The following is a 21,855-nucleotide window of genomic DNA, read 5'->3' on the forward strand; positions in this document are numbered from 1 at the left end:
GTGATGGAGATAGAAGCCATGACTTGAAAGGTAGATTGGGAATTAGCTAGCATACAGCGTCAGAGAGTGAGAAAAGGCGGAAAGTGGTAGATAAACAAGAGAATCAGACAAGATAGAAAGAGATTCCAGGAGAAGTAGAGAAACAGAAAAGCAAACCCCAAGCTAAGCCGCCAGCAGGAAAAAATAGAGATAAGAAACAGGTCGTGAGTATGGACATGTGAAAGGAGAAGATGGATAGTTGGAGTGATCAATCGCCCATGATCTCATCCTCGTCTGGTTCGGGTGCTGCGGTCCGGTTCTCATCTTCATCTTCCTCGTTGTCTTTATCAATGTCGATATTCTCTTCCTCTAGTTCCTCACCACTGGCATGCTCCTCCTCCTCCTCCTCCTCCTCCTCCTCTTCTTCAACCATTTCTGCTGACTTGTTTTGCTCGGCACGCTTACTGCCACCCTGTCTAGTTGCTCCTGCGGACTGCTTCCCTTTAGCCTGCGTGGGTCGTGGTGCAGCTTTCTTGGGGCGTTCTTCGAGGAAGACCAAGACTTCGCGATAATTCGGGCCAAGCTGCGTCCTATGTTTCAATAGCTTCTTTTTTAATTCCCCACTCTTTGATCCGGATGAGTCGATAATGCGTCCGATGATCGCTAGCACGATCTTGCCGGTCAGCTCGCACAGTCGCTGCTCAGCAATAATCTTGCTTCGCAGCCGTTCGTCTTGGAGCACTTGAGTGTCTTCATCTTCCTCGTCATCAGGCTCTCTATCAAGCTCCGAGTCAGAGGCAGGAGCATCGTCCTCTGCCGGTTCGAAGGGGACGCCCGCTTTCTTAGCGTACGTTCGTAGAGCGACTCCGTGAACCTTGGTAATCAGGCCCTGGACGTCTGAGCCAATCTCATGTACGAGGCTTTGAGCCTGGAAGATTGTGTCCTCGTCATTACCAGCACCCACGCCAGCGTTTCTGAAAGTACCGAACAGAACTTGAAGGTCAAGGAGAGTGGTAGTAGCGGTGAAGCGGACGTCATCCAGCCCGGTTCGCTCCTTGATAACCCCAACGAGAGCCTCGACGAACAACTCCCGGCTTTTCGTTAAGGCCTCGAAGTATGCCGTGTTGAACTTCGCTTTCCCGGCTTCTAGAGCCGCTCGTAGGTTCTGCACCTTCCACATGAAGTAGAACAAGAGCGTCCTGATACTATTGATCACGAGTTCCGCCTCGGTTCCTGCTGCGTCCTCGTCCTCTTCATTTCGGGCCGGTGGCTCTTGCCGCAGGCCTCGATGCGTCAGGCGCAGCAAGATGTTGAATGGGGCTTCTGATTCCTTCTTGCCCCTCCCCTTTGACCGGCTGGACACAGGCGTCTCCAGAATCTGTGTGCAATCCGTTACACTAGATAGATTAGAGATCCTGGTCACAGTGTTGTTGAGCTCGTTCAAAATTGAGAACGATATCGGACCGTCAGTTGTTACTTCTTTTTGTTGAGATAGCCTGGCGAGGGTCTCCACCATATCTTCCCAGAGTTCTTGGATCTTGCTCTCTAACGCTTCACGCATATCATCGGAGCTCTTGGCGTGCAAAAACGCAACGCTGGCTTCCGCAAGTACATCTTGGTCGGAGTGGGTTAAGAATTGTTTGTTGATATCATTCAATAATGAGGTGTACGCTGTTGCGTCTTTCTGGATATCCTGTATTTTCTCAAGATCCACCAGGTGCTCGAGGCGTAGGACAGCAGATGCGGCTTCCGGCGATGATCCGAACTTGTTTAAGAGCTGTGGGATGATCTGAGCAAGGCCATGAGCGATTTCTTCTTGAAGCTCTGGTATTCTGTCAGTCAATGCCTTAACCTTTCGGCCTCGCTTGTCAATGTCGGACTTGGCAACATCAAGAATCCGGAGTTTGACGGCGCAGCAGAGCACTTCCAGCAAAATGACTTCTTGTCCTTCCTGCATCTTGTACAGCTTCTTTACTGCCTCAGTAGTATCATCTTCACTTGGTTCATCCGAGATCTGAGAGTGGTCAAAGAGGAGATAACCAGCTAGAGATTGCCAGTTTTCCAGCTCGCTGAAATGCGGGTAGATTGCCTCGGTGGCAAGGACAAATCGGGAATCCATAGTCATACCCGGCAGCGCATCCCTTGACCTAATATTATGTTCCTGCGCGGACTCATCGTCCGGGCTGTCGTAGGCCTGGAGAATGTCTGCAAGGCATTTGAACTTGATCCAAGCACGCTTGGGTGACTCGAAATCATCCTCATCTTCTTCACCGAACAGTTCGTTAATCTCCTCCTGAGCCTCCTCCAGCGTCGAGTCAAAAACATCCTGAACATTGGCGACAAAGAAGGGTCCGGATGCCTTGCGCACACGAGCTTCCGTGTCAAAGATAAGCTTCCCGACTGTGTCAACGTCAGCAGGCTCGATTAGCCCTGCATCTCGAATCATATCGAGCAGTTCAATCGCCATGGTCCGCATGCCTATGTCGGAATCTTGCGTGGCTATTTCCACGAATCGTTGCCGGAATCGCTCAGTAAATGAGCGTACGCCAGCAACATTGCCTCTATCAGGGTAGAGAGCTAATAGCTGGCGCAGAGCGATGGTCCGTGTGTGAACGTCGGTGTCAGACGTGATCCAGCCGCAGTACCGCAGAAATTGGCCCTCGAAAAAGTATTCTCTATAACTGCGCATCCACCTCCCAAGTGCTGCTATACTCTCTGCCCGAATTTTCGGGTCGACGTCGCGATAGCGGTTCACGAAGAAGATGTTCACTCCATCCTTAAGAAGATCATCGATCAGTTCTAATTTGTTATCGAGTTCTTGTACGGACGAAGCGATCGCGTCAACTCTGCCTTGGTTTACAGTTTTCTTCTTCTTCTCGGTCTCGAGTTGCTTGCGGGATGTCGAGGTGGAAGTAACCAGCTCCCGTGCAATATCGCAGAAAGCATTCATGTTTGTCAGCGCTATAACGGTTGCAGTATGCCGAAAAGGCCGACAAAAGGAAGAAGAAAAAGCAGCTAGCCAGGTCTGCAGATTCTCGTAGAAGACTTTGTCGTCATATAGAACAGAAGAATGATGCAGTGTTTGCATCAGGGCGATGAAAAAGTTCTCCAAGACGGTCTGGAAGGATCTGAACCTTCGAGATTTCGAGACTAGGGGGTATTCAGTTATTCCCTGCTGTGTATATTCTTCCTGCAGGCTTTCAACTCGATCTGTAATGTGATTGACATCTTCAATATGGTCCGTTGTGACCTCAAGATCGGTCCCTGAAGCCCGTAGAACCAAGTTGATCAACTCGCACACTGCGCTGGTTTGCGCCTCTTGGTATCGGGTGAGCCATTGCGCTGCGACCGTTTCCGGATTACGCGATTTACCAAAGACCTCCGCTACACGAATAGAGCGATTAGCAAGGAACAAACTGAACGGGTATCAGAAGGAGCGCAAATCATACCATACAGACCACTTTCACCGGCAATCAAACTAGGTCGCACGTTTGGTCGTTTAGGTCGCGAGGCCGGCCTCGCGCCATTGGCAGCCGGCCGCAGAGCCAGCTGGTTTGCGATCCCGTTTCCTGCCACCTTGGGCTTCTTCACACTCCGAGACCCTTTGGATTTCGGCTTAGTTTTCGCCCCAGAGGTTGCCTTCTTAGTGGATGCTCGGCGAGCAGCACGTCGTTGCTCGCGTAGTTCCTCTTCATCCGGCTCGTCGTCCTCAGTATCCTCACTCTCCTCGGACGCGTCTTCGGCGTCCTCAATCTCATCTCCGTTCTCATCACCGGCATTTGTCCGCTTTCGTTTGGCGCCGCCTGAAGCCGTACCGTTTGATTCGCCGAAAGTCTGTGAGAATAGTTCGGGCCTTCGTGTCGCACGTCCGGATTTTCTCCTATCTCCTGAGGGCGATGCGACGTCCTGGCCCAACTCAGCTTGAGGTGAGGACAAGCGTAGCTCGTTGTCCATCTTCCTTGTAATCTGAGATGGCTGTACTTGAAAGACAACTGTGTATTATCGCAGCTAGTTGCCACAAGCGCATTGATGAAAGATGCGCAAGTACTTTACCTGGGCGCGGGGTTGTTGCGGTCTCAACCGGTACGCGACGTTCGGGTTGTTTGACCGGGGTGGTGTGGCACGTGTATGTCCTCCGGCAGCTGATCCGAGAATTAGGTTGTAAGCAGCGACGAAGAGTGCTCAGACTCAATTGGAGATCAACCGGCCGCGACAATCGAGGGGGAGTTTGACAAAAGAGGAGTAAGGGGAGTGAGTGGAGGACGCGGAGGTAACTTGACAATCACTGGACGGAACAGACGCGCTTCGGTGCCTGATGCTGCCTGGGGCGTCAAGGTACTATTTTGCATAATTAGTAACAGCCACATAGTGCAAATCATGTGATGCACTAACCCTAGCCCTTGATTCTGCGGGGAAGAGGAGCAGCGCGCAAGTGATGCCGTAATGGAAACCCAGCTTGCTCCATGATGGACATCATTAAAGCCCTTCTGAGCACGGAATAGAGCAGCCAAGACGCTCAATGCTAGGTTCCTGGTCCACGCTGTCACAGATCCCCGCCTGAAATGCCCTTGCTAACAGCATTATTGGTTTTAGTGGTTGGACAGGAGCGACAGCGAGAAGATCTCCGCAGATAGTCGTCAAGCCTCATGACATATTCGCTGCATGCGCCTACCTCCACACCCGTTCAGCTTGTTCCTATTTAAAGAGCGATATGCTGTCGAGGCTCTTAAATCACGATCTCCTTTCCTCCTCTATACTGCGTCACCTTCTCCTCCCCTGAAGATTCAAGAAGTTCGCAAGCAAAGATGCCGGTCAAATCGCCCTTTGAGTCCTCAATCGCCAAGCCTGGGCAAGGCAAAGTCGTCCTTTCACTCCTCCCTCCTTCGATTCCCTCCCTCAGTACCTTAACATACAAATACCCTCTCAAGCTTCTCACACGCACCCCTGGCTTCGTCCCGCAATCAACATTAACCTCCGCGTCGCAACCGGTCCATCTATACCTCCTCACCTACGGCGGCGGCCTCCTCCCAGGCGATGAAATCGACGTCTCAATAACCCTTGAACCACGAACAAGGCTCGTCGTCACAACACCACAAGGCAGCACAAAGATCTTCAAAACAGAAACATCACCGGGTCGCACCCTATCAGACAAAAGCAGACAGTCTCTAGATGTCCGTATCGGCCCGGAAGCAGCACTCTGCTACCTTCCAGACCCATCGGCCCCCTTCAAAGACAGTCGCTACGAGCAAATTCAGACATTCACCGTCGAAAACACACTCAAAGCATCCAACCGAGCAAGCCTCTGCGTCCTAGACTGGGTAACGCAAGGCCGCATCTCCCGCGGTGAGAACTGGGACTTTCATTTATGGAAGGGCAAAAATGAGATATGGCTCTCCGACAAAGTTACTACCTCCCCCTCCACCAACGAAGGAAAGAAGAGGAAACTCCTCCTCCGCGACTCGTTAATCCTAAACGATGAAAACGCCGCAACCAAGCAACTAAGAACTCAAGAAACGCATCCCCCAAAATCTCTCATCCGAGACCGCACAAGCCCGCATGGTGTAATCGGCACTTTAATCCTCTATGGCCCGGTCTTTGAATCACTTTCCAACTTCATGGTCGAACGATTCACATCCCTTCCCCGCATTGGAGCCCGGAATTGGTCTTCCTCTGCGCCTGCAGCTGTAGAAGCACCCGAGAACTATGACTCCCAGGTCACATTCACTGCGGCGAGAGTACGAGCAGGCTGCGTCCTTGTCAAATTCGGGGCCGCGGACTTCGAGACAGCGAAAGACTGGCTCGGTGGGATTCTGAGAGAGGAAGGCAGTATTGCGAGAGAGTTTGGCGAAGAGGCGCTCTTTTGCTTATAAGTGTATAGAACTGTTTGGAGCATTATTTCGAGCTTTGCATAAGCAGACCATTTGCGACAAATCTGGCTAGACTACCCATATCTAAGTCAGAATACCTGCTGCCTAATCGTTCTATCATGTGATACCCAGAAGAATATTTGCTGCATTTATACTCCGTATCTATTGAATGAATGGTATCTAGTGCGTGGTGCTCTATCTTCGTAAGCGTAAATGTAAACGTAAAGAGCGTGGTGTCGTATCAACTAATCCAACCCTGAGCAATCAATCCCAGTTCAAATCAGCAAAATCAGCGAGTAACATTGTAACGCCGGGGGTATATCCAGAAGGAAACAAAACAAGAAACTAGATATAATCTCCACAGCATGTGGAAGTCTATGTCTAGGCATGCAGCCATGGATGGCGGGTCGTCGGGCTGTGCTTCAGTCAAGTCGACGGTGGAGCGACCTGTAGCAACTAATTGGGGTGTCAAGTAGAGTAGATTCTTGAAGCGATAACTCAAGGCGTGGTGGGTTTCTTGTTGCCTAGCCGTGTGGGCAGTTCAATGCCACCAGTCGGACATTCTAGGTGCCCAGTCTTTCCTCGTCGCACTCACGAGATCATCCACGTTGAGCATATCAGCGCCTTCGCGGGCAAGCACCCGCCAAACGTGATTTCGCAGGCTCCGCGGCCAGTCGGGCGTTCCCCAGTACCGGACCTTGAGGCCCTGTCGATGCGCGGCCCGGATTTGGGACCTGATTGTTTGCACCTGGCGGTCTGTCAGATGGAGCATCCAAGGGATCCCAACGGCTTTGTGGAAAGATACTGAGGCATAGTAGCTGTTGGTAGTGTTGAAAGTATCCGGTTCGATTTCTCCGTGGGAGATGCCGGACAGGCCTTGGCCGGCATTGTCCTTCCGTTTCACTAGATGCGTGCTCGGTTCAATGCGGTCGACATTGTCCACTAGTCGGTCAAGGGGTGCGTCAAAGAAGATGTCACGATGTATGGTGTTTGCAGCGATCCGATTGAATGGGGCATTGCCGGTGCCAACAACGGTGATGGGACCCTGGACAATATCCGTTCCATTATAGTATGTCAGGTATCCGCTCTCGCGGAGTGGGGTTAGCTGCGTAACCACTTCATTCCAGGTCTCCTCGCCATCAGTCTTGAAATCAATGAGCAGAATCAGTGTCTGCGAAGGATCGGTGTCAAAGACTCCATTTCCGGGTATATCGCGTTCAGAGTGGAAGTGAGTAACGGGGTTCTGCCTCTGCAGGATTTTCATCAAGGGATCGATATACATGCTCTTCAGTGTGCGACTTGGAGTGAGCGATGATCTCGAATGGCCGACCAAGAGCTCGTCATCGTAGAGCCACACGTCAGCCTCAACACTGATACACCCCGCCTCTAGTGCAGAGTACAAGGGCACTCGGCGCCAGTAATCATTGTGTGAGTGGCAGCGAACAGGGGCGATGTCCCTGGAAATGTCCGTTGGCCAGTGAGTGGTGTCGGAGGGATCCAAGCTTTGGGGCTGTCGCCAGCGACCGGTGACCCGATCGATCTCGTCCGGAAAGAACGAAATGACAAGGCTACAAGCGATAGACAGAAATTGAATCACGCCTCTATAGGGAATTAGTTCCAGCCGGAAGAAGAGAAGTAGTGTACTTACAGCATGGCAAGTACGCCTACCACGCAATAAAAGATGCAGCAGGAGCGAGTTGGTTTTCGCAGCCATCGACGCTGGCTCTTGGAATGGTTGGAGTGGAATGGGAGGAGAGGAACAGAAGCCTCCGGGTTCTTGTCTTTGGCAGAAGAAGCAAAGAAAGGCGAGACCACACCAAGGCTGCGGGTCCATATCGAGCCCTGCCGCAACCTTTGTTGGCCCCCGAGCAGCACTTGTTCCGAGCCTGGATAATCATCGATTGACCTTTGAGTCATTTCGCGAGTCGAGCAACGAGTGTACGCCTTGTCCACCGCCCTTCCATAGCTAGAAGGTTGTTCAGTGTCGCGGTATCCCTCAGTTTCAAGCGCTGGAAATGGGGTTGTGAATCTGGGAGAATGTGGGGGGCTTGAAGACGACATGGCTAAGAATATATTGGCAGGATAGCCATGAATAGACAGGAACTAACAGACACAGAGCTCGAGCAGAGTCTCAAAGAAAAGGATGAGAGGGGGGTTATTTATCATCAACATGGCTCTCCCCCTCCGCGGTCACTTCTTTCCCTCTTTAGTCCACCTGACTGCAGGGCTACTGGGTCCTAGCACCGCATCTTCAGGGTCTCAGACCTGAATTGGGCTGGACCAGTGAAGAGCAAATTCGGCACAAGTAGCATGCACCATGGAGACGGCAAAGGATTCGTCGTTGGTCGAAGCGTTGAAGTATGGCAGGATGAAGAATTGGCCTTGGCCGAGCTCTCTATCAACCACGGGCTGCTCCCGTGCCTTTGATTGGCTTCCTACTCTCTCCGATCATGAACAACTGACCTTCCGCAACTTCTCGTCTCTTTGCCTCTCTACTTGTTGATCCTCAATGATCATCCTCCACGAACTTTTCAAGATTATTGCGAGAATGATGAAGCTCGGATTCATCTGAAAACCGCACGCTTACCCCGTGCCTCACAGCCCCAATGAATGGCGCTGACTCCGGGTCCAACAAGCAACACCACGCATCCAGGTAGCCGAATTCCCTTGTCCCTCACTCGTTCCCTGCAGGATTGGGCTCCATTTTCGGTTGCGAGTTGGCGACTAGGTAGTAAGCACATTATTCTCACTTCCCACGAACCGAAGCACTTCCCGAATCTAGACTGATCCTCGGGCAAATCAGGCAGCTTCCTTAATGTACGAGATGGAAGCCCTACTTTGTCTCCACATACCGATATGTCAGCCGTCGCAGTTCTGGAGGATCTGAGACCTCTTTCCATTATTCCACTTCATACTCATACGCCATGTTGCACTGGGACCGGAGTTCCGCTCCTGGGGTCGCGCGCTCCGTAGGCAACAATCCGTCGAGGCTTATGCTGCCGATGTTGGATGATTGTCCAATAAGACATTTTTGCATACTTCGAAACCTCAAAACTTCTGTTGCTTCCCAAGTAAACGCATACGTTGATCGCCGGTGTCTCGAATCCATTGCGGCTCTTACAAGACCTCACAAGACATGCTTACCTGACCCCACCTCCAGTCAATTGCCTTACCCACGAGTAACCAGAGAACATATGAAGCAGAAGACAAAACACTGCAACGATTCGACATGCTCGCTTCCCTTTTCTCCTTATGCTAACCGCAGGTCAAGCCGTGGCTGATCTTACGACTACAGTGAATACTCCTTTCTGTGAAACGGGGAAAATGTTGAGAAATTGGACCCTGAACTAACAACCCTCAGTCAAGGCAGCAACAAAACTGGTACAGCTTGGTGTACATCTGCACGTCACTGCCAGCCACCCGGCATGGGCGTGTCTTAGGCAATTGGCAATAATTTCCCGTTGGTAACGCCCTCTTTGATCTACATGTCTCATTGGCAGATCCCGAACAGCAAAAATAGGACCAGGCAGAACGATCCGAGCACGAGAGACCCCACGAAATCAATCGGGTGTTTCCCCTCATGATAATGGATGCAAGGTCCGGCAAGGTCGTGGCTATGTAGCGCTTGCTTGTTACCTACTAGGTAGCAATATTCTATCTATAGATTCTCAAGAGTGGATTCCTCGTGCTTGGAACTCCGATTAACTAGTTTTTCCACCCGAACTTGAGAAATGATGCCAAAAGTAGGGTCAACAGTGTATATAGATCTATACGCCGGCAGAATAATAAAAAGAGAAAGCGGTAATTAGCCATAATGATAAGGACCTTATCTCAGATAAGATAAGGCAGCGAGATCTAGACCGCCGGCAGAAAAAAGTTCGCCGTATCAAGAAACCATCCGAACTGCAAGCTCAGATCAACATAACATCAAACAACGCCAAAATGCCTCACAAACACAAGCGCCGGCAAAACGACCCAAAGTACATACTCCCCAGGCCTCTTGCGCTTTCAATGCCAAAGACTAACAGAATTCCGAAACAGCACCTACGACCTCCCCCCATCCCTAATCGCCAAACCCCTCCCCGTCCGCGACCCCACACAAGCCCCCAAAACTTATGGAAAGGGAAAAGGCCGATCAAGAAAAGCGCCCGGGAAAGCGAAGCCGCAGTCGGCAGACACCAATGTGAAGAGTACCTCGACAAAACAGACCGCTGGGCCAGCTACATCGAGGAAGAAATCTGCGCTCGAAGATGACACCCCGCGCGCGTTTCGGCAGTTGATGCAGCAGCAGGCAAGGAATTTAGAGAGGGCGCAGAAAAAGAGGAAGCGTGGCACCGAGGGCGACAGCGGTAGTGAGAGTGAAAGTGATACACCTGTGGTACCGCAGAAGGAGAAGGGGAAGAAGCAAGCTGGGAAGACAGCACAGGCATCAAAGTCTACATCGACATTAACATCGGCCTCGAAGACACCGATAGAAGAGCCAGCTGAGAACCGGACAGTAGTCAAGCCGAAGATTCTTCCGGGTGAGAAGCTGTCTGACTTCGCGGCGCGCGTGGATCGTGAAATGCCGCTCGCGGATATGAAGCGCTCCTCGAAGCCAGCTGCCTCCGCGGATCTTCCGAAGATGCGAGATCACAAGGTCACGAAGCATGAAAAGCACCTGCGGCGACTGCAAGCTCAGTGGCGTGAAGACGATGTGAAGATCAGAGAACGCGAGGCGGCAGAGCGAGAGGAACGGGAAGAGGAAATGGAGGATCAATTACAGCTGTGGAAGGACTGGGAGGTTGAGGCTGGGAAGAGGAAGAAGAACCCGAATGCTGCTGCTGGGAATAACAAGAAGAGGAAAGGTGGGGAGGAAGACGATGGGCCGGATCCGTGGGCGAAGTTAAAGAAGAAGAGGGCGAATGTTAATCCGTTCGAGGTTGCGCAGGAGCCGCCGCAATTGAAGAAGCCGAGAGAGATTTTCAAGGTGCGTGGTGGTGCGAAGGTCGATGTTGCGAATGTGCCAAACTCGGTGGGGAGTTTGAGAAGGCGAGAGGAGCTTGCGAGCGAGAGGAGGAACATTGTCGAGGAGTATCGACGATTGATGGCGGAAAAGAGGCAGGCCTAGAATCCATATCTATACCCAGATTTGATTCACATTGCAAGCAGCTCGATCTGAATCGTCCAAGACTTTTAAATCTGTAAAGTGACTTTTACCTTCAATATCTATGAAAAGAAAGAAGCCAGGCTATGATGCTTTTATATACAGCGTATCAACCCAAAGGAACACCGGTATCATGACAAAAAGAAAGACATAACCCCGGAATCACACAATTATTCCTGCTGCAGAGACTTGACATACTCCGCAGCCTTAGCCTTGATTTCCTCAACTGATTTCTCATCACCAGACTTCTCCTCGAACTCAAGCCACTTCTTGAAGAAGAAGCGAGCCTGCTTCGGCTTCACTTTCTTGCCATCCTCAATTACTAAGCCGGTACCCTTGTTCGTGTCACGGATGCCCAGGACGCGCTCAAACAGGCGGCGCACTTGCTCGGCGTCGCCGTTCTTGATTTCGAGATCCAAGAGGATATTCCACAGATCGATGCGCTTAGGGAAGGAAGAGAGGAGACCTTCGAACACGGTCCGGCCACGTTCGATGTCACCGTTGGGAGAGCGGAATTCAAGCTGCGCAAACTTGGATGTTGTTTCAACGTGGGTGTGGGCAGGCAGGGACTGGAGCGCGCGAGAGAGGAGACCACGGCCGCGGTCTGGTGCGGCCAGGGTGTCGTAGAGGAAGCTAGCGTAGTTGATGAAGAATTTGGGGGAGGATGGGAAGACCTTTTTCTTGAGGGCCGTCCGGAAGAGATCGTCCGCTTTCTATATGGTTTGTTAGTATTTGCAAGGAATAGTTGATTAGTATCAACATGATGGCTTACCTCGTTCTTGCCGGATTGGATGTAGATGCTGGTCAAGCGCTCGTAAATCTCTTGCGTGTCGTTGTACTGGCAGGCACGCTTGAAGACTTCCTCTAGGGTATCATCGTCGCCATATGTGTTCTCCAAGTTGAGCATAGCAATCCAGATGTTAAGCTTCTCAGCATCCTGCCCAATGGTGATGGTACGAAGAGCACGTTCGGCAATTTCCCTAGCCTTGTCGACTTCACCCAACTCAAGCTGGAAAGCCATATATTGCAGCCAGAGCAGCGAAGAGTCAGGCTCACCAAGCAAAAGGCGTTCGTAGTCCGCAACCGATTGCGGGCCGTTAGCATCGAGTTCTCCCGTTCGGTCAACTTGAATCTCCGGCTTGCGGTGCTTCTTCTTCTTTTGTGGCTTCTCATCATCGGATTCAGAGTGCATGACTTCGTCTTCTGCGCCCTCTGCGTCACCATTCCAGTCGAAGCCGACTGCACCAAGACCGCCTTGCTGGCTCTGTTTCGCGGGCTTATCATCATCCTCTGAATCGTCCTCACTCTCGTCTTCACTTCCGTCCTCGTCATCAAGATCGACACCTCCCATCGAAACATCGCTATCATCAGCATCGTCACTATCTTCGTCTTCTAGGTCCACTCCTCGAAGTCCATCGAGACTAATGTCGTCTGACTCATCATCCTCATCATCTTCATCGCCACTCTCGTCTTCGAGATCATCATCGTTGAAATAGGATGCCTTGAGACCGAAAGAGATCTTTCCTTCTTCCCGATCGACCTTGAGAACCTTTGCTTTGACAGCATCCCCTTCCTCGTATAGAGTCTTAGCGTCCTCTACACGGTTATCTGCCATCTCAGTGCGATGGCAGAGACCGCTAACATTTGCAGAGCCATCAACAACGATAAATGCACCGAACTGCTCGACTTTACGGACCTTGCCGGTAACAATTTGACCGGGCTTGAGATCATGAAGTGTGATGGGGGCCTTGTAATTAGGGTCAAGGACAGATTCTTTCAGGCTAATCTGGAGTTTGTTATGCTCCGCATCAGCGATGATAACTCGGCCTTTAACCAGCTGGCCAACCTGGAACGAGTCTTTCCACTCCTTGAGGTACGAGTCTGAGAGTTCGGAGATTCGGACAAAAGCGGCAAGGTCATGACCAACAGTCACGAATAGACCGCCATCAGCAACGCGGCGTACAAAACCGCGGATGACATCGTTGACCTTGACCTGCTTCACAGAAGTGTACTCTGGATCCTGCACTGGTAGAGAGGAGCTGAGCACCTTTGACGGCCGCAGGGAGAGGTAGATCTTCTGGTTGGATTTGTCCACGCCAATAATACATGAGCGGACAACCTCGTTCTTCTGGTATGTGTGTGGATCGGCTTTTGAGAAGTCGTCTGCCATGTTGATCAAGTCGACAGCACCAACCAGTGTGTTGTTCAGTTGCATAATCACTTGCCTATCTGTGACTCGTGTCACTCGGGTGGGTAGGATCATGCCGACAGAGAGATCGTCAAAGGTCAGCTTATCGGATCCCTCTCTAGCTGAGAGGTCGATGTGACCCTTTGCCGCATCAACTGACGTTACATGGAACTTCATAGCACATCCAATAGGGAATTGCTTCTCCACATCAGCGAGAATAGACAAATCATCGGTCGCATCAACGAATCGCAATCTGCCGCGGACATTCGGCGAGAGACTAATCCAGAAGAAGTCATCACCAATGTTGTTGACAAATCCAAACCACGAGGAGCCAGCTTTGACTTGCTCAAGGGCTAATGGCTCAGTGTTTCCTCCTTCCACGGTCTTGGGCTTCAAAGAAAGTTCATAGACCTGGAACCTTCCGCTGCGGTGACTAATGGGAAGGTATGTGTAGCTGCGAGCATCGTGCATACCTAAGAGCTTCGCCGAGACGACCTGACCAGGGCGGAATTGTTTCAATGGGTTCTTGCGGTCCTTGATGTCGTCCCAGCTGTCGAAAACCTCGGAAATGTCGATCCGACCTTGAATGTTGTCGGCAAGCTTAACATTAATCTGGGTTGCCTTGACAGAATTGATCTTGCACTTCACAACACGTCCAACAGTGATTTCCGACTGAGAGGTCAAGCTTTCATCAATCGGATTGGTGAGGGCATTGTCCTGAGCATCTGGTGTTGCTGCCTCCTTGGCCGAGCCTTTCTTGGAGGAACTTGTAGTCTCGGAAGCGTTCAAACTCAAAAAGAACCGCCGGAAGTCCAGATCAAGGGAGTGGACGGTTGCTGAAACTACCTGCCCATTGCTCATACCAAAACCAGGCTTAGCCGCATTCTCGGAGCCGATGAGCCTTTTAGGAATGAGACCAGTGAGCCCGCCGAGGAACTGCACAAAAATACCATTGAGTGTGATATTTTTGATGACACCGGTCACCTCCTCGCCCTCCCTCAGGTCTTCAAAGGCGGTCGGAACCTTTCCTCCCTTGGAAGCCTTCTTAATGCTTGATCGGCTTGTCACATGAATGATCCGATGAGCACGGTGGATATCGAGTACGATAAGATCGTTGAGCTTCTGACCAACTCGAACTTTGGATAGGGCTGAAGCTTGTTTAGAAGCAGATCCGTCGGCAATCTGATCCACGCCCAGACGAGCCACAAGGCCGCCGAGATCATCCAACTTCAGGAGCACGTAATCGTCAGACTTCTCGAAGACAGTTCCTACGACGGACTGTCCAGGACGGACCGTCTCAAAAGCCGTCCTATAGCCTTCGGCCAGGGAGGACTGGTCTCTGCAGGTCACGGAGAGTTTGCCCTGGGATGCATCGACGTTAAGAGCATGCACGTTAACAACTTGGCCGAGCTTGAAATGCTGAGCTGGGTCCTTGATATAAGCCTCGCTCATTTCGGACACAGAAAGCCAGCCACGGACGGTGCCATAGAACTGGACCACAGCACCATTTGATAGAATGTTGACAATGGTTCCCGGAGACTGTGATCCAGGAAGGATATCTCGGTAGTCTTTCCATACAGGAGCTTCGCTATTCAACAAACTCTTTTTCAAGGTGAGGCGGACCTCGCGCTTATCGAGATTGACGGACAAGATTCGAGCCGTGATCGAGACCCCCTCTCGAAATTTCTTCTCGGGGTTCTGCAAGCGCATATCTGCAAAGTGCACTGCTGGGATGAAACCAGTTATATTGTCGGTGAGGGAAACGATCAAACCCGTTACTCCGGATTCGCCAATCAAAACCTTGTTGATAGTTGCCTTGACCACCGCACCAAAGGTGATATCCTCCAAACGAAGGAAGGGTTGCTCGATAACCTTCTTTTCATAAGAGAGAGAATAAAGGTTATCAACGGCACTGTATCCGATAACTCTCGCTTCATGCGTGGATCCGACGCTGAATGGTCCATGATCGGCGGAGATGGTCTCCACTTGGCCGTCTGCTAACCTTGAAACATGGACGAAGCCCATATGTTTTGTTGAACCAATTCGAACATAGACTCCAAGGCCTGGGTCGACGTTAACGACTGTAGTCTCTGGTATCACGGCAGAAATTGCAGGTGCATCGTCGGCAGAATTGGGGCCGTGGCCTTCTGTTGTGAATTTTTGAGCATGATCGAGCATTGTGAAACCAATTTTGTAAGGCTCAGAACCGGGGAAAGTACACAAAAGACGACCCTTGATCTTAGCGCCAATGTGGTACTTCTTCGTCAAATCAGTTTTTCCTGTGGCACCACCAGAGTGAACCAGGTCCACGGTAGTGTCCAGCATGCCCATGATCTTACCGATCATACCAGCTGAGGATACTTCGGTCAGAAGAATCTCTGCTGCAGCACCTGGGAGAAACGAGTTGATAGTCGGCGCCACGCTGAGGAAATGCGATTTTTTGATCGATCCCGATGATTGCAAGTTGCCAGAAAGCTTCACAACATTGCCACTGGCGTTTTGACCCGTGACCATACACAAAAAGACAGAACCCTCCTTGATTGTGGAGTAGTTTGTCCTGGGGTCAATTTCTTTCGACGACATGAAACCTTTGAGATCGGTACCCTCAATACCTAGGTCCATAATCAGACCATGGTCTTCAACACTCAGAACCGACGCTTGAACGGCCGTGTCGACAACGATATCTGTTTTCTGGAGACCGGAGTTTGCTGAGCCTGGGTCAATGGAGAGTTCAATGTGCTTCTTGCTCTTCGCACTGGCCTTGGCTGATTTGTTCCCGGCCGAGACGACGTAGGTTCGTAGATATTGACCGATATAGAAATAGTCATTGAGATCGAGGTCCTCGTCATCCTCCTCTTGATCGTTCGCCAGCATCTTCTCAAGGTTGTTCTCAAAGGTCTTCGAAATGGCGGTTAAAGGCACGTAGCCAGTCAGGTTGTTTGGGAGTGACACCCCAATGTTGTGCGCACTTATGCTTGAGACTTGTCCGAGAACTAGGGCTCCGGGCGCGAGACGCTGCATTCATTAGTTTTTGACGATAATTCAGCAGGCAAGAGAAACATACCTTAAAACTTAGACCTTCGACACGGACACCTTGTTTTTCACGCTTCTCCTTCTTAGAATCCTTTGTCGCCTTTCCCTTTCGCTTTTGAGACTTCTTAGAGCTGACAGTAGCTTCCTCCTGTGCGTCCTCCATGTCGGTATCGTCGTCGAAATCTTCATTGTCGGAGTCTTTGGCGGGCTTCTTCGCACCGCTTTTTTGCTCGAAAAGGACATCTTTGGTGGCCTTGATCTGAATCTGTTTTCGCTCCAGAGGCGTCAAGACGCTCCCACCACCACGGGGGAAGGAGGGTTCATCGTCTCGCAGGACAGTGAGCTCCGAAGCTTTCGGCGCAGAGTTGGTGGACGAGCTCTTGCCGTCTTTTTTGCGCTCATCAGATTCCACGCGCACACGTTTCTGGGGGTTGCGGGCGGATGCCTCTTCGGTGGCATTGCCCTTGCGCTTGATTGGAGCCATTTTCGAACCGAATGAAAGCATGCAAGCCCTCACTCTGAATTCGAGATAATGTCTTGACTGCGGAGAAAAAAAGATAAAATTTCAGGACGAAAGCCCGCCGAAAACTGACCGCCTGCCGGATATGAGCAGAATAGTCAATTAAAGTGGCAGCCTCACCGCCTGCCTTTCCGGACATCTCCGCGTCACGAAACAGGCACGTCGACACGAGACTCGCTTCCTTCGTTTTTCCCTTTCCCTGTCTTGTCCGCGACGTGAGCATTGCTGGTGGATTCTCAGCTCCACCATGCCTCAATTCCTCCGGTCCTACTAAACCTCAACTTCCCCCTCTCTTGCTCTCTCTCGCCCGTGTAGAATGTCTTTGTCTGTTTGTTCTGTTTATGGGACACAATGACTCGCAGTCATGATCTCCCCCACGTACCACGATCTGAACCCATCTTCTTGCCATCCGACCCTGATATCCCTTCATCGCCGCCCTCAATAGCCTCCGATGCTGGCCTACGCCACAAACCAAAGAAGCCCCCTCCAGTTACTCCCCGATCCTTCCGGAGATTCTTTACGCCTCGCTCGTTGCAGAATAGTGGGAGCCATGGAAACGCTGTCAGGACAAGTCGGCAGGCCCTCATGGCCCTCAGCTCTCCGGCCGTCAACCGGCTGGGACCTGCGTTTACGAGGACATTGAAGGCCGCGATGAGCAAGCCGGAACCTTCAGCAGAACTTATGCGGACCCCGAGCAAGAAACGCAAGCTGTCATTCTCGTCCGTTGTGTCCCCTCTCCAGTCGTCACCGCTGCGGAAAGTGCGTGTTCGAGGTCTGATTGAGGATGATGAGGAGTTGGATATCCCTGTGAAAGATATCATTGTCACAGCTAGAAGACAGACTCAAGAAACAAAACTCGCCCCGCCTATTAAAACTCCTCCTAAAGTCGGCCCTGTTCGTCGCTCGAAGGCTCTGCAAACCTCCGGGGCGCTGTTCATGCGGAGTGTCTCCGGAACTAGGGCTAATCGAGTGACAATGCGATCGAATTTGGGGGCTGGTTTGTTATCCTGTTCTATAGTTCCTCACTCCATTTTCTCACTCTCTTCCAGGCTGGCAGGACTTGACGTCGACATTTCACTCACGCCCTGACGATAGCCACACTTGCACAAGCACTTCAGGTGATCGTCTTGCGCTCCCATTCTGTACAGCGTCATGCAATAGTACGTTCAGCTTCCAATCTGTGGTTCATGCCCGTTAACCAGTGATGCAGCCAACACTCTTGTTGCGGTTGGCGATGAGGAAGGTGGCATTCGGCTGCTGGACTCAGCAAAGGACGATAAAGTTGGCTTCTCGAAAGCATATCTTACCTTTCGTCCGCATGCTAATGCGATCATGGACATGGACTTCTCATCTGACGATATGCTGCTGGCAACAGCTTCCGGTGACCAGACCGCTATCGTTATTGACATGGCCACTCAAAAACCCGTGTATTGCTTGTCTAATCACGTCTCGTCCCTGAAGCAAGTCAAATTCCAACCAGCAGCCAACAACAAAGTCCTTGCAACTTGCAGCCGTGACGGCAATGTCAACATCTGGGATTTGCGGTGCAAAGGTTTTGAGAAACCCTCATTACAAGTACAGTGCTCACTCGAATCCGAATCCGACCCTGATCCCGCCTTGCCTTCCAAGATGCTATACCCACAAGTTCTGAATACTGTGCACGGCGCCCATGCCTGGATGCCTCAAGTGATGTCTCCTGAGAAACCCGACCTTCAAGTTGCTCGTTCGGATATTACAGTGACCTCGCTTGCCTTTCTTCCTCCTGGCCGTGAAAACCTTTTTGTCACTGCATCTGAAGCCAATGCTTGTGTCCGGCTATGGGACATGCGCACGGCGCATAGTAACCGTCGCGGCCGCCCTGCCCTTCCTCTATCTACAACTCGAGAGCCAGAAAGCCATGTCAAGTACCGCCGCTTCGGCATTACATCTATGACTCTAGGTGGCGACGGCTCACGACTGTACTCGCTGTGCCGCGATGGGACGATCTATACCTACTCTACTTCCCACCTTGTTCTCGGAAACGCTCCTGAACTTTCTCTCAACAACGACCGCCCACGACGCTCTGGTGGGTCTGACAAAGATGGTCTTGGGCCCTTGTACGGCTTCCGCCACCCGCGACTACAGGTCTCATCATTCTATGTCAAACTCGGTGTCCGAAAAGCCACCGATGATAAACCGGAGATGATGGCCGTTGGAAGCGGCGATCCCTGTCCTGTTATTTTTCCCACAGACGAGAGATTCCTAGATCCTTCAACCCAACAGCACGGCATGGGACCCGACCAAAGCCCACGAACACCCTCCTTCACCCGCTCGGGCTTGCGCCGAACGAACTCAAGCATTGGGCTATCCCAGCGTTTAGAAGATACGATCCAGATCTATCAGACCGGAACGCCATTAATCGAAGGCCACAAAAAAGAAGTGTCTGCCGTGTCGTGGACCGTCGATGGCGAGCTTATCACAGTAAGCGACGATTATAGTGCCCGATGCTGGCGTGAAGGACCTGAAGCAAGAGACCTACGCGCAGGTGGAGAAACCGAGGGCCGCAGATGGCGGTGCGGCTGGGCTGACACGAAAGACTCTTACGAAGACGAAGATGAATGATTCCCATCTACTTTACTTTATTTCTGGTGCCATTGCTTGTTTGTTTATTACCCCAATGTGCGTTTCGGTTTGTGTGTTTTTCTTGCAAGCATTTTGTGGCGTCACTGGCATAGTTTTGTTTATATTTAGCGATTGTTTGACACCCTAGAGGGTTTGCATCGGTATATTGATTTTAGCGATGTTTTTGAATAGAGTACATTGTCTTCGGCATACATGCAGAGAAACAGCGTTACTTTATTGCAGTTTCGGTTTCCATATCGGGTACAATATCCACGTCTCGAAGCTCGATTTGCATCGCAAGATTCTTACATATTTGAGTTTTCAATCAGGAAAAAACCATATACTAAGTACTGTCTTATTATACTTTTCGTCTAGAACTCCATACATGGGAGGAACTATCGTCCAGAAACGTGAAGCGGGGAAATAAAGTACTCTAGTGATCGTGACCATGTCCATCATCCTCCTTGCGCTCAGGGTCCAGTTTGATCATAGTATCAATACGCATGATAGCAATGCAAGCCTCAACAGCACTCTTCAGCTGCTTGAGCTTACCCATGCTTGGCTCCAGAACACCAGCCTTGAGGCAGTCGTGGACACGGCCCTTTGACAGGTCGAGACCGTAGTTACGGTACTCCTTCTTCTTGGCGATGGCCCTCTCTTTCTCGTTGGCTTCGCCGTCTTGCACGCGTTGGGAGATGGCGTGGCGTTTGCGGAGTTGGGCGACGAGCTCGGAGGAGTCCTTAGCGGCGTTGACGGCGAGAGTCTTGGGGACTATAAGGAGGGACTGGGCGAACTCGCCGATGGCGAGTTGCTCTCGCGAGCCCTAAGTTTGTTAGAACAGACAAGGGTGGGAGGGTAAGGAAGGTTACGTACAACTGTGACGGCGAATTCTTCAAGGTACATGTGAAGGGCTGTCTCGACAGCACCACCTCCAGGGACAATGCTACCGCTCTCCAGGGCACGCTTGACAGCGCAAAGGGAATCGTGGACTGAGCGCTCCATCTCATCGAGACTGAAATCGTTCGCTCCTCGCAAAATGATAGACGCTGATGTGTGGACCTTGGTACCCTTGACAAGGATACACTCATCATCGGATATCCGGTCCTGAACAACCTCCTCTGCGTGGCCGAGGTAGGAAGCCTCGAATTTCTCGTCACCGTTCAGATCGGAGAGCGAGCTCACTAGGGTAGCTCCAGTAGCTTTAGCAATTCGTCTTAAGTCCTCTTTCTTGCATCGTCGAACAGCCATAGCGCCCTTTTCGATGAAAAGCTTGAGAACCATGTCGTCAATGCCCTTGGTGGTGAAGACAACGTTGGCTCCAGACTTGAGAATCTTCTCAACACGTTCGATAACGATTCCAGATTCTCTCTGGCGAATTTTCTCAAGCTGGTCGGGATCCTCAACGGTAATTTGGACGCCGAGCTTCATCCTTTCCTTCTGCAGGTTCATGTCGAGACAAGCAATTTTAGCATCTGTAACCCTGGTCTTCATAGCCTGGGAGGCGACAGTGCAGTTGAGAGCATAACCGTTGACAAGAACTGACTCCGTTCCACTCTTTCCGTGGGCCTTGAGCAGGTTCACTGCCTTGACTGGGTATTTGGTCTCATTCCTTTGGTTTGTGGTCTTGACCGCCAACATGGCATCGACAACCAAGTTTGCGAAGAAGTCGGCATCAGAGCCAATGATCTTACTCGACATCGATGTCTTCGCAATGTTGAGCAAACTGTCCTTCCCGAGGTTGTCAACCTTTGTAGAGATGTTCTCATTCATATATTTCACAGCCTCCCGAAGCGCTAGCCTGTATCCGTTGATGATGGTCGTGGGGTGGATGCGGTTCTTCATGAGTTCGTTTGCCCGTCGGAGAAGTTCTGCGGCGATGAGGACGACAGAAGTGGTTCCATCACCAACCTGGTTTGGAATGAGCAAATGTGCCTGGACAAGGCTGGGTGAAAGGGGGAAGTAAAACATACCTCCCGATCTTGTTGCTGAGCCAAATCGACGAGGATCTTGCCAGCAGGGTGTTCGATATCAAGCAGGCTCAAAATTGTAGCTCCATCGTTTGTAACCGTCACGTCCTGAGAACCGTCAGAAGAGTATAAAAAGGCCGCGGGGTTGTAGCAAGCGTACACCGATATCGTCGACCATCATCTTATCGAGGCCGGACGGGCCGAACGAGCTTTTGACTACATTTGCAATCGCTTGTGTCGCAAGGACTTTATTTTTATTAGGGTCGATTATAACAAGGAGGGGTACGACGCAAAACTCGACTCGACATACCGCACTGGTCTCGAACATCGGCACCGGTGATTTTCTGGCCTCCCAAGACTGTGTGATTTGATTAGTTTGACCGTCAAAGCGGGGGAATGGAGCATTTTGGCTTGGGTTCCAAAGAGACTCACAGAGAGTGTCCGCATTTCGCGGAGCCTCAAAAATTCCTGCCATTTTTCTTTAAATGCTGTTTGAGCGAAAGGGTAAGCTCCGACAGCTGCTTTTCTGGGAGTTCATGCAGATACGGAGTGTT

The 21,855-nt window shown here is 51.2% G+C and overlaps 7 protein-coding genes across 7 annotated transcripts; 3 read left to right on the forward strand and 4 right to left on the reverse strand.

The window, feature by feature from the left end:
* Positions 1-247: 247 nt before the first annotated feature.
* Positions 248-3,933, reverse strand: BJY04DRAFT_220706 (cohesin subunit IRR1; the record flags this gene model as incomplete). The annotated part of the gene is made up of 2 exons (XM_073716934.1): positions 248-3,363; positions 3,429-3,933. The coding sequence occupies 2 exons, from the start codon at positions 3,931-3,933 to the stop codon at positions 248-250; spliced, it is 3,621 nt and encodes a 1,206-aa protein (XP_073568688.1).
* Positions 3,934-4,436: 503 nt separating this feature from the next.
* On the forward strand, positions 4,437-6,118 carry BJY04DRAFT_105982 (urease accessory protein UreD). The gene has a single exon (XM_073708036.1). It carries the CDS (start codon positions 4,785-4,787, stop codon positions 5,847-5,849), a length of 1,065 nt encoding a protein of 354 aa, XP_073568689.1. The 5' UTR covers positions 4,437-4,784; the 3' UTR covers positions 5,850-6,118.
* Positions 6,119-6,387: 269 nt separating this feature from the next.
* On the reverse strand, positions 6,388-7,763 carry BJY04DRAFT_208994 (uncharacterized protein; the record flags this gene model as incomplete). Its single annotated transcript, XM_073714069.1, has 2 exons — positions 6,388-7,447; positions 7,495-7,763. 2 exons carry the CDS (start codon positions 7,761-7,763, stop codon positions 6,388-6,390), a joined length of 1,329 nt encoding a protein of 442 aa, XP_073568690.1.
* A 1,988-nt stretch (positions 7,764-9,751) lies between these two features.
* On the forward strand, positions 9,752-11,135 carry BJY04DRAFT_106002 (uncharacterized protein). Its single transcript, XM_073708037.1, has 2 exons — positions 9,752-9,826; positions 9,888-11,135. Exons 1-2 carry the CDS (start codon positions 9,789-9,791, stop codon positions 10,954-10,956), a joined length of 1,107 nt encoding a protein of 368 aa, XP_073568691.1. The 5' UTR covers positions 9,752-9,788; the 3' UTR covers positions 10,957-11,135.
* Positions 11,136-11,162: 27 nt separating this feature from the next.
* Positions 11,163-16,697, reverse strand: BJY04DRAFT_220710 (putative rRNA biogenesis protein RRP5; the record flags this gene model as incomplete). The annotated part of the gene is made up of 3 exons (XM_073716935.1): positions 11,163-11,705; positions 11,765-16,195; positions 16,245-16,697. The coding sequence occupies 3 exons, from the start codon at positions 16,695-16,697 to the stop codon at positions 11,163-11,165; spliced, it is 5,427 nt and encodes a 1,808-aa protein (XP_073568692.1).
* A 576-nt stretch (positions 16,698-17,273) lies between these two features.
* BJY04DRAFT_194794 (WD domain protein) lies at positions 17,274-19,660 on the forward strand. The gene is made up of 3 exons (XM_073712118.1): positions 17,274-17,730; positions 17,783-17,893; positions 17,944-19,660. The coding sequence occupies exons 1-3, from the start codon at positions 17,319-17,321 to the stop codon at positions 19,332-19,334; spliced, it is 1,914 nt and encodes a 637-aa protein (XP_073568693.1). The 5' UTR covers positions 17,274-17,318; the 3' UTR covers positions 19,335-19,660.
* A 13-nt stretch (positions 19,661-19,673) lies between these two features.
* BJY04DRAFT_194796 (chaperonin-containing T-complex alpha subunit TCP1) lies at positions 19,674-21,817 on the reverse strand. Its single transcript, XM_073712119.1, has 6 exons — positions 21,734-21,817; positions 21,612-21,659; positions 21,462-21,547; positions 21,305-21,409; positions 20,208-21,242; positions 19,674-20,157 (listed from the first exon to the last, which is right to left on the reverse strand). Exons 1-6 carry the CDS (start codon positions 21,774-21,776, stop codon positions 19,768-19,770), a joined length of 1,707 nt encoding a protein of 568 aa, XP_073568694.1. The 5' UTR covers positions 21,777-21,817; the 3' UTR covers positions 19,674-19,767.
* Positions 21,818-21,855: the final 38 nt, after the last annotated feature.

Source organism: Aspergillus karnatakaensis (assembly GCF_047715665.1).
Source record: "Aspergillus karnatakaensis strain CBS 102800 unplaced genomic scaffold BJY04scaffold_42, whole genome shotgun sequence".
Lineage (NCBI taxonomy): Eukaryota > Fungi > Ascomycota > Eurotiomycetes > Eurotiales > Aspergillaceae > Aspergillus > Aspergillus karnatakaensis.